Source organism: Heloderma suspectum, chromosome 6, assembly GCF_057233095.1.
Source record: "Heloderma suspectum isolate Gila_16-S chromosome 6, 16-S_ref, whole genome shotgun sequence".
NCBI lineage: Eukaryota > Metazoa > Chordata > Lepidosauria > Squamata > Helodermatidae > Heloderma > Heloderma suspectum.
The window spans coordinates 68,659,093-68,670,473 of record NC_139463.1 but is presented as its reverse complement, the minus strand read 5'-3'; the positions used below and the strand labels follow the sequence as shown (position 1 = coordinate 68,670,473).

The 11,381-nt window shown below is 50.1% G+C and overlaps 1 protein-coding gene across 2 annotated transcripts in view; it reads right to left on the bottom strand.

The window, feature by feature from the left end:
* Positions 1-6,362, bottom strand: part of KPNB1 (karyopherin subunit beta 1) — a 43,638-nt gene extending 37,276 nt beyond the window's left edge. For both annotated transcript variants that reach the window (XM_084804734.1, XM_084804733.1), the window contains exons 1-2: positions 6,147-6,362; positions 3,805-3,863 (exon numbers count right to left, since the gene is read on the bottom strand). In XM_084804734.1, the coding sequence (XP_084660860.1) occupies positions 3,805-3,863; positions 6,147-6,186 (99 nt within the window). In that variant the 5' untranslated portion in view covers positions 6,187-6,362. The remainder of the gene's footprint in view (positions 1-3,804; positions 3,864-6,146) is intronic.
* Between the last annotated feature and the right edge of the window lie 5,019 nt (positions 6,363-11,381).

The window sequence follows — 11,381 nt, the reverse complement described above, 5'->3', positions numbered from 1 at the left end:
GAATATTAACTATTTTATCAGCCTCCCTGCAAAGTCCTCTCCCAACTCCCCCCCCCCATGTCTATCTGTGTCTGTGTCTATCAAATTGTTTTTCCTCATAATGCCCACACAGTTTGGGATATCCCAATATCTTATTCCTGCTTTTACCCAGGACTGAGACATGGATGAACTTTCTTCCTTAGCCTAAGGGGCACAAGAAGAGAGTCTGGACAAGCAGGTGAGAAGAGACCCATGCACCACCATTTAAATCCGAGGTAGGCAACCTGGTGCCCTCCAGGTATTTTGGATTACAACTCTCATAAGCCTCAGCCAGCATGGCCAATGGCGAGGTTATGGGAGCTGAAGTCCAAGACATCTGGAGGGTACCAACTTACCTATCTGATTTAGAACACAGAGGGTTAAGGAATGTTTATTACGTTCAACTTCTATCCCCCACAGTTCTTAAACCTTTGAGCAGTTGGAAGTGTGAAGTGGGCTTGGAAAAATATTTATATGGATGAAAGGGATGCACTTAGGGAGTTGAGGAGGAAAGAGATGGTTATGTTTCTGTGATGGTGAAGCTGATCTGTAGGGTGGCCAATTAAGGTGGGAACGCAATTTGAAGCATCCAGGGCCAAGCTGAGCCTTGCCTTAGAGTTACACTAGGCTACTTTCAGATCCTTCCCCCAAACCCTCTTTATTTTCCTGTCTAATAAGTATGTATTTTGTGAATATTGTATGTATTATACATAGCTTTTAAATACATATGGAACTCTGGATTTAAGGGACAGCGAATGTTGTAAGGGTAAATGGCAGCTCATAAAGAGGAAAAAATGGTCAAGATCCCAAATCCTATAACTTATGAGTTCAACATCATGTTACACATCCCATTTGCAGCCAGTCCTATCTCACAAAGTTAATCTGCTGCCATGTCTACTATGCCGATAAGGGACTACAGGTAGAGCTACATATTACCCTGGTGAAGCATAATTTGAAACCATTATCTGTCAGAGTAATGTAGTAGTGTCAGCAGGGGTGAATTAGTGCATGAGGGGGGAGCTCATTTCCCTAATTCTCTTCTGCAACTCAACTCTCAGACAGGTTTACCTGTCTCAGAAACACTGAGAGTGAAACCGGCTAAACATAATCTGAAGGCCATATGTGAGCAAAATTAATTAATTACATCAATACATTTAATAAATAAATAAAAATTACTGGAAACCCAGTATTTGCCTTATAGTGTGTGGTTCTGCTCTGCTTCCTCCACCCCCCTCCACTCACTCAGTTTTAAGGGTATTTAAAAGGAATCTCTGATGACTAACACTTTTGAGAAAGTACCCAATTACTGACTTTTTTCTATCTGTGTGCATGGCTGGCTCCTAGTCACTAAGGGCAGGGGTGGGTAATTGTATCTGGGGGGTGGATGATGTCCAACCAAACCCTCCATGGACCGGATGACATCAGGGCGTGGTACCACACCCATATCATCTAGTCCCAGGTCAAAGCACCATGTAGAGCTCCTCCAGACAGAACTTCACTCAGGGACCTGGCTTCACTAGACAGGGGCTTTCCCAGACTAGGCGCTTCAGCCCTGGCTGAAGCGCCAGCTGGAGGAGCGCTCCTCCAGCTGGCGCCTTGGTCTGGGACCCAGTTTCACTGTGTGTGGGCTTTCCCCATTAGAAAATGTTGGGCAGATGAAGCACTTAGTGCACCATTCACCCTGCCAATTGGGAGGGTGAGCGGTGTACTAAGGGGAATCCCTTAGCCAAAACATTTATTGGGTAGGCAGTAAGACAGCCAGGCACTAGGCCTTTCAGTATTAGCTTATGCTGCTTTTAACACTTAGAACTGAACAGGTGAGCTCTTTAGAGCCAAAAGCATTTCTCACAGCAATACAGTGCTTGAAGTAGACTAGCATGGCACCACACACACTCTTAGCAAGGCACTTGTGCCGATAAGATTCCCTGACACCCGAGTATGTTTACTTCTCTATCAATAAGCTTTAACCCCAAGAACACTGTCCACCCATCCCTAGAAGAGCATGTGAAGTCATATGAGAACATCCCAAAGTACTGCTTAGCTTTCTACAGAAGCAAATCACACCCTATAGGCAGAAACATGGGCGGGGAGGCCACTGCTTTGGTAACATGAATTTTTCAGCAGCAAAGCTAATTGCTGCAACCATCTTTATTCCTCATATTTTTATCCCACTTTTATTTACAGTGTAGAAAAACTACACCGAGACCTTTATAAGTAACAAGTTTGTGTGAGTGTCAAAATATTTCAAAGCAAACCCACCCACAGAATATGGCCCTGCAAATTAAACACCAGTGAGGGATGGGAGGAGAAATATTCTAAGCACCTGTATGAAGACTAAGATATCAAAGTGTCTGTTGTATACGCTCAGCCGACAACACTAATGCAACCCACAATGTGCAACTGACAGGTTTTTTCTCCCTCCAGGATTGCCAGAGTCAACCCAAAGCCTCAAGGAATCCCATAGTCTTTAAAGGAACGTCCCTGGAATCTGAGAAGTCAGTTAGTTATGATGAGCCACTGAGAGAGCCTCTCAAGAGATGAATGCTATGTGCAACAATTCATCCTCAGTAACATCATTTTAATAGTTGTCTGGGACATGCTGTTGGTGTTTTCAACATATGCTGTACAATCCTTCCTAAAGGTCTAAGCAGCCCATTATCAACACAGATTCAGCCACCTTTATGAACAAGCTAGACTGCATTCAATTAACCTTTCTGTTCCACTTGAGGAGATCCAGCCATTAAACTCAATATACACTAATATTAAATTTATTCAATAAAAGGTATAAGCTGCCCATTTCTCCTCTCATACATTCTGAAATACACAGTGATCTATACTGTCACTATATTTTATGTACTTTCATTTTAGGTACATTTAAGCTACCATGCTTCTACATTAGTTTAGTCAGTTACACACCCCGGACTCCCACTTGGATGTGGCCCCTTCTGCCCTTCATCCCTACCAATCTTACTCTAAAGCAAGCTTTTTGGAAGCAGGGATGGTTATTTCACAAAGCATTAAGAGGTAGAACATGTTTGAGAGGTTGTAAAAGACCAATTTCAAAATGTGGCCTCGCCTGGCCACCCCCCCCCCGAAAAAAACACCCAGGGGAAACATTCGTTTTAGAGCAACGAGATACAAGATGAAAGTACATGGAAGGCTTGAGTAAAACCGATTGAAAGCGAAGAACACCGGGAAAGTAGGAAAGGCAGGGCGGGGGGTGCTGGACGAAAATGGAAGAGAACAGTGAAGCAGCTGGGTGAGCCTCCGGAGGCACAGCATGGCAAGCCTTAAGGGGGGGGGGGACGCAGCAGGGAAAAACGAAACCTAAAGTAGGCCCGCCTACGAGCACATAGGCGGAAAGGCCCGTTGCAGGCAGTCTCCTCCTCCGGGTGCGTCTAGATAACTACTCATGCCGGCTTCCCCACATGGCCGGCCCCCGCAGGCCCCATCTAACCACCTCCCCCACTTTCCCTCCATGCATGCAGCGCGGCCGAGCTAAACTGCCCTCCCCTTCCTTTTCCCTCCCGCGGGCCCGGCTCGCCTTCAGGATTGGGTGGCGCGACTCCCGAGAGCTTTGCCATTGGCTGCTTCTTTCATTCTCCCCCTCCCCGAAAAAAGGAGAGAGAGAGAGAGAGAGAAAAAAACACCTTCGGTTAGGCTGCGCCCCTCTATGGCGGTTCGGCCTGCTATGGGTTTTTTTTTTTTTTAAACCACACACACAGGGAGGGGATCCCGCTTTTCCAACCCCACCCAAGGCCAGCCCAAGCCCGGTTTTTCTCTTACCAGGTTCTCGATGGCTGCCTGTTCCAGGAACTTCTGAGCCGCCTCGAGCTCGGTGCAGTCTGCAGCAGATGGGGTTGGGGAGAAAAGATACACGAGGGGGTGTCAATGGCTGCCCCCGGCTCAGCCCAGCATTAACCCCGCATCCCCTCGCCCCTCTTCCCCAGCTCCACAACCGCCTAAATCGGGGCACCGACACCCACCCCTCACGCCCGCATGAGGATTCTCATACCCACATTCCCACAAGGCGTCCAAGCCCAAACCCCTCCAGACACAGAGGGCCTCAGCGTCCAGTCAAACTTCGTTTCTACCAGCAAGAAGCACACGAAGATCGGGGGAGGGGGGTTGTCACTTTCGCTCAGAAGTGTTGAAGGGGGAGGCAAAAAGAGAACCATGCTCTTTTTGAGGGCGGATGGAAGGGAGGGGTCTTCCCTAACCCACCTTGCCTGGTTAGCCGGTGCAGCACTCCACAGCTAGTCTTATTTTACAGCGAATAGAAAACGCCCCCGCCCCCCCACCCTTAAACATACTTTTGGGGAGGTGGGGGGAGAGATGCACTAAACTTCCATCAGCTTGTGTTGAAACATGCCTACACCCCCCCTCCCCGCAACCTCGCTGCTAACACAACTCTTGACAATCGGTTACAAACCACTGCCACCCACCCCACCGACTGGGGCGTAGACAAACGCCGGGCCCCTAAATAAACACGCTCCTGTGGACATGCGCGCATTCCTGGCGCGCGCTCGCATTCCGCGCGCCAGACCCGTCTTCCCGTGCACGGAGACCCTGGCCTTAGGCACCCCTACGTGACCCCATAGCCCTCCCCTCAGTTTCCCTCTCCCCCACGCAGGCAAGCACATCGCCGGAGAAACTCCTCACCCTTCCGGCACAAGTACTAGAAGCCTTGCCCCGCAGCCATATGCCAAGCGCCACCGCAGGGACGATCTTCACCCCACCCTTTTCGTCATGCCTCGAGCGGCGACTCCATCCCCACCCTTAGCAGGACCCCACGACTTTCCTCCCCCGTTTTCTTCTCCCTACCCCACCCCACCCCACCCCACCCCACCCCACTTTTGCGATAGGAGACCATTTACTCCTATCGCCAGCTACCTTCCACCACACGTGTGATCACTACACTCCCCGATTGACTCCTACCAATACAGACCTAGGAAGGAGGCCGCTTTATGCCTGACCACCACCTCCTTCCTGACCCACCGCGTAAGACCACACAGGGGCTGAGAGGATCGTCCCCACCCCACCCCAAGTTATCTCAATTCACGCTTGCCCGGCCTTCAGTGGTACCTCCTATCTCCCCACATTAGAGGAAGAGTCCCGCTTTTTTCCAACCGTCCCGCATCCGGGGGTGGGGGGGTGGGACCAAACACACACACACTTGAGTACCCTTACCTCCCCCTTCCCCATACCCACTCCCACATGTCGCCCCCTGTACTAACCCCTTCCCCACATCCACGCCTTGGGGGGGTCCATCTCCTTGACCCCCCTACTGCATCCATATCCCCCCAGCCGTGGATACCCCCACTATCCCCTTCCCCACATCCACACCTTGGGGGTCCCCTCTCCTCGACCCCTACTACATCCATATCCCCCCAGCCACAGACACTCCCACTATCCCCTTCCCCACATCCACGCCTTGGGGGGTCCCTCTCCTCGTCCTCCTACTACATCCATATCCCCCCAGCCACAGCCACCCCCACTATCCCCTTCCCCACATCCACGCCTCGGGGGGTCCCCTCTCCTCGACCCCTACTACATCCATATCCACCCAGCCACAGCCACCCCCACTATCCCCTTCCCCACATCCACGCCTTGGGGGGTCCCTCTCCTCGACCCCCTACTACATCCATATCCCCCCAGCCACGGATACCCCCACTATCCCCTTCCCCACATCCACGCCTTGGGGGGGATCCCTCTCATCGACCCCTACTACATCCATATCCCCCCAGCCACAGCCACCCCCACTATCCCCTTCCCCACATCCACGCCTTGGGGGGTCCCTCTCCTCGACCCCCTACTACATCCATATCCCCCCAGCCGCGGATACCCCCACTATCCCCTTCCCCACATCCACGCCTTGGGGGGGATCCCTCTCATCGACCCCTACTACATCCATATCCCCCCAGCCGCGGATACCCCACTATCCCCGTCCCCACATCCACGCCTCGGGGGGTCCCCCCTCCTCGACCCCCTAAGCCCACTGTCCCCTTCCCCACATTGGGGAGACGGTTCTTTCTCCCCAGACACCAGCCTCTCCCTTGCATCTACACGGACCGGGGGGGGGGGGTTGTAGGATCTCCTCCCTACCTCAGCCAACCCTTCCCCTTTACCTGGCGAGACCGTCTTCTCCAAGATAGTAATGAGCTCCATGGCGGCGGCGTGAGGTTAAACCGGGAAGGAAGGGGGGGAGGGGGAGGGAAAGGGAAGAGGAAAGCGAGGGCCGGAGTTGGTGGTGGTGGTGGTGGTGGCGGCCGCCGCCTCGCTGCTCGCTCGGCCGGCCGGTCTCTCCCTTCGCGCGCTCTTTACTTCTCCCTCAGCTGCGGGGCGGCCCCACCCCCGGCGGAAGCGACTCTCCTCTCCGCTACTACTTCCCCTCCCCCTCCCCACACATAACTCCTTGTGGCGGCGGAAGAGAATGAGGGGAGAGGAGGGGGAGAGGAAGGAGAAGAAAAAAGAGCGCGCGCAGCGACGTGAAGCGCAGGCAGTCCAGTCAGTGCGAGCGAAACGGAGGAGGAGGAGGAGATGGAGGAGGAGGGGGACAAAAGAGCGCGCCCGCGTGCGCGCCCCCTCCCCACGCAGCCGTCCTGAGGGGAAGCCAACTCGCTTCCCTGCTCCTCATTCACTGACTGGACGGGTCAGGCCTGCCAGGCCCCAGCCCGCCTTCAGGCACGCAAACGTTCGTGCGTAGACAGCGTGCTCACGCACGCCCGGGTCCCTGCCAGGACGCATGAACGGATCAGCCTCGAAGCGCCGCCCCCTGGCGTTTTCAACCGGCCGACGCCCGCCTTGCCCTCCCGCGTGCGCCGATTGGCCGGGCGCGATTCGTGCGTCATGACGCTGGCAGGTCAAATGGAGCGCTGGGTCGGTGGCTGTTTTTAAATCCCGTTTATCAATACTTAGGGGAGCTACGTTGGCTTAATTAAGACTGCAAGCCTGTAGTGTGGGAGTAGGACCAGATGAGCTAAGTGGGATTTACTTCTGAGTGGTGGATATATTTCATACATTTTATATTAAATATAATTTATGTAATAAATATATCCCTATGTTTTCTCTTGCTTGATAAAATAGTGAAGAGCAGAGACATCACACTGACAACAAAGGTCCGCATAGTTAAAGCAATGGTCTTCCCCGTAGTAACCTATGGCTGCGAGAGCTGGACCATAAGGAAGGCTGAGCCAAGGAAGATAGATGCTTTTGAACTGTGGTGCTGGAGGAAAATTCTGAGAGTGCCTTGGACTGCAAGAAGATCAAACCAGTCCATACTCCAGGAAATAAAGCCAGATTGCGCACTTGAGGGAATGATATTAAAGGCAAAACTGAAGTACTTTGGCCACATCATGAGACGACAGGATACCCTGGAGAAGATGCTGATGCTAGGGAAAGTGGAAGGCAAAAGGAAGAGGGGCCGACCAAGGGCAAGATGGATGGATGATATTCTGGAGGTGACAGACTCGACCTTGGGGGAGCTGGGGGTGGCGACGGCCGACAGGACGCTCTGGCGTGGGCTGGACCATGAAGTCACGAAGAGTCGGAAGCGACTGAACGTTTTCTTTTGCTTATGTTACTCTGCAAAGCGTTAGGCACGCTGATTAGTGCTAAATAAATTACATTAAGGGCGCACTCCTATGCATGTTTAGACAGAGAAAAGGCCTACAACTCGCAGCATTCCCCAGCCAGCAAAGCTTTGCTGGCTGGGGAATGCTGGGAGTTGTAGGCCTTTTCTCTGTCTAAACGTGCATAGGCTTGTGCCCTAAGTTCCTGAAGTGGAAGGACAGACTTCATATTTCTCATGGTGTGTCTATGTATGTGCTTCTGGCTGCTTTCAAGGGAGAGCTCCTTGGACTACCAGTCAAAAAGAGGACGGTATAAAAGCCAGAAAGGAATAGCTCCTTTTAAAAACAATAGTTGCCCAAACCAATGGGATGTATTAAAGACACTTAAGAATAATACTTAAGAACTGAAACCCCTCCAATATTATAATTTTATTAATCTCTTAACACCCAGAAGCAATATGGAACAGAAGGGACTGGCCCGAAACACCAATGGCTGAGCTAGCTGAACCAACCAAATTCACCAGTCACACATGACTATGTGGGAGTGATGCAGTAAGGCACAAAATTTCCTCAGAAACCACAGGCCAGTACCTGCTCTGGGGGAAATGGCCCAGAATGCCAAGTTCTAAGGGAGACAAACCAACCAAATGCATCAGTCACACATGACTAAATGGGAATGATACAAGAAGCTATAAAACCGCCACAGAGTCTATGTTCCAGGCAATAATCTGTATTCTGGAAAATGGCATAGAATGAGAACTTCTGAGTGAGCCGAGCCAACCTGAACAGCCCTCTCCTTGCAAGACAGTTCCAGATCTTTATCAAAACCCAGTTCCTCTTGCCTTTATCCAAAATTCCTCTGCAAAAATCTTAATCTCTTTCCTTGCTCATTGTTGTTCTTTAAACAGTTTCTTAACCACCCTTCAGCCGCAGGATTCCAGGGCTTATTACATTAATCTTATCTAGTCATGCGTGTGACTGTTGAATTTGATGATAGAATTCCAGGCCAATTTTCTGGAATACAGATGATTAAGGAAGAGGGATATGGATTCTGTGGAAATGTTATGGCTTATTGCATCTTTCTCTACTAATCATGTTGACTGGTAAATTTGGTTGGTTTGGCTAGTAATGATGAGCCTTGTTGATTTATGGCTGCTTCAGCCTTTTGGATTATTTGTGCCATGCAAGGTTGCTGCAGCTGTATAAGTGTGACATTCTTTCAATAGAGAAAATTTTTGTATACCTTTATAAACAAATAAACAAGCGTATCTTAGTTATAAATTTTATTGGAGGTTCCCCTCCTTTCCCCACCTTCGTGTGATCATTACAGGTGTGGGGGCAGAGCAGGCTAGGAATGCAAAACTATAAATACACTGGAAAATGCAATACAAGTTACTATTTTATTTATATTGCATCAAATTTTTCCCTAGTAAGTGTGTTTAGGGTTGCAGCCTAAAAATACTTTCTGCTTTCCCCGTGCTTCCTTGCCCCCAATACCATATGGATTGTTGAAGCTGAAAGCGCCAGATCATGGGATAGTGTTGCTGCTCCTCTTGGGAAAGAAAAGGAAACAGTAATTCTTGGTCTGGTATGGAGAATCCACAGGGAATCGAGGAGGAACTTACCTGAGGTTCAAAAGACCTGGTCACTAGAAAGGCACAGGTGAGCAGTGGACAGATTTGGATAATTGGATACTAGTCTGCTTTGGATGACATGATGCACCTTAATAAGAGCACAAAGTCCCACATGCGTGCCTATGACATAGCATTAGACCCATTCTGCCTGCTCAGAAAATGAGAGTTAAAATCATTGCAAGAGAATGGGTTTGCAACCATTGGTGTATTAACAGTACCAGTTACAATAGCACTGCCTTAAATCCTAGACTTCACTTGCAGCAAACTTACCAAAAATATCTTACCACTACTGAATTAGAAATCTCAGCAGAGTGGTTAGAAGTACATAAGAAAAGCAGTGCTGGACTGAACCAAAGGCCCATCTAGTCCAGCATTCTGTGGCCAACTGGATGCCTATGGAAAGCCCACAAGTAGGACATGAGAATAATAACACCCTCCCGCTCATGTCTCCCAGCAACTGGTATTCAGAGGCATACTTCCACAGTGGAGGTACTATATGGCCATCATGACTAGTAGCCATTGAAAAGTTTATCCTCCTTTAATTTGCTAATTCCCTTTTGAAGCCATCTAATAGTTTCAGTATGTGCTATGTGAAAAAGTACTTCCTTTTGTTTTTTCTGAATCTCCCACGATTCAGCTTCATTGGATGACCCCAGGTTCTAGAATTATGAGAAAGGGAGAAAAAGTCTCCCCATCCACTTCCTCCATACCATGTATAATTTTATATACCTCTATCTAGGGATGTACGAAAGTCACCTTTTCGCGGATTGTGTTTGTAGTGGGGGGGGGGAGGTGCTCCGTCCCTCCCCCTCAGAATCCTCAACCGGGGGGGGGGGCGATCTGGTCCTCCTCGCCGGAATCCTGCCCAGCCGGCTCTGCTCCGTGGCGGCTCCGCGGAGCAGCCGGCCAGGGCCATCCGCAGCCAGAGTTCTGGCCGTGGACTCGCTGGTGCGGATGCAAATGGCAGCCGCCATTTGCATCCAGCCAGGCAGCCGTGATAGGCTACGTAAGTCTCTATGTAGACTATCACAGCTGGGCGGGAAAAAAACGGCATACGCAAATGGCAGTGGCTATGGTGGCCGTCATTTGTGTTCCCTATTTTTCGCCATTTTAGCCTACATAAATATTTATGTAGGCTATTATGGTGAAAAAAAGGGGAACGCAAATAGCGTAGCGGGCGCTATTTGTGTTCCTTTTTTTTCGTCGTTTTACCCTACGTGAATATTTACGTAAGCTATTATGGTAAATACTTACGTAGCCTATCACGGCAAAGACCAGGATGGAAATGGCGGCCGCAGCAGCCGGTCGAAAGACCAGCCGCTGCTGCCGCCAGAGCCGCCGCCATCTGGAACATCCGCCCCAGGTAAGCCTCGTCCCGGGGGGAATCCGCAGGGGGGTGGCAGGCCGTTCTGCCACAGATTTCGGGGGGCCGAATGCCAGTGCATTCGGCCTCACTGAAATCCGTGGCGGAATTCTCTGCCATCCCTACCTCTATCATGCCTTATTCACAGCAACCACATATTGGGTCAACATTTTCAGTCAGCCCAATCACAATCCCAAGATCTCTTTCTTGGGTAGCCATTGCCAGCTCAGATCCCATCAGTATATATGTGAAGTTAGGGATTTTTTGCTCCAGTGTGCATTACTTCACACTTGTTTACATTGAACTGCATTTGCTATTAATGTCCATTCCCCAGTTTGGAGAGGTCTTTTTTTGGAGGTTTTCACAATCCCTTTTTGTGTTTACCACCCTGAATAATTTGGTATCATCAGCAAATGTGGTCATCTCACTGCTCATCCCTAACTCCAGATCATTTATGAACAACTTAAGAAGCACCAGCCCCAATACAAATCTTTGGGGGACCCCACTGTTTGCATCCCGCCATTGCAAGAACTGATAATTTATTCCCACTCTCTGCTTTCTGTTCTTTAACCATAAGAGAACTCTCTTCTTATCCATGATTGCCAAATCTGCTCAGGAGTCTTCGGTGAGGGATTTTCATAGAATCATAGAATAGTAGGGTTGGAAGGGGCCTACAAGGCCATCGAGTTCAACCCCCTGCTCAATGCAGGAATCCAAGTCAGAGCATCCCCAACAGATGGCTGTCCCATCTCATCTTGAATGCTTCCCATGTGGGAAAGCCCACAACATCCCTAG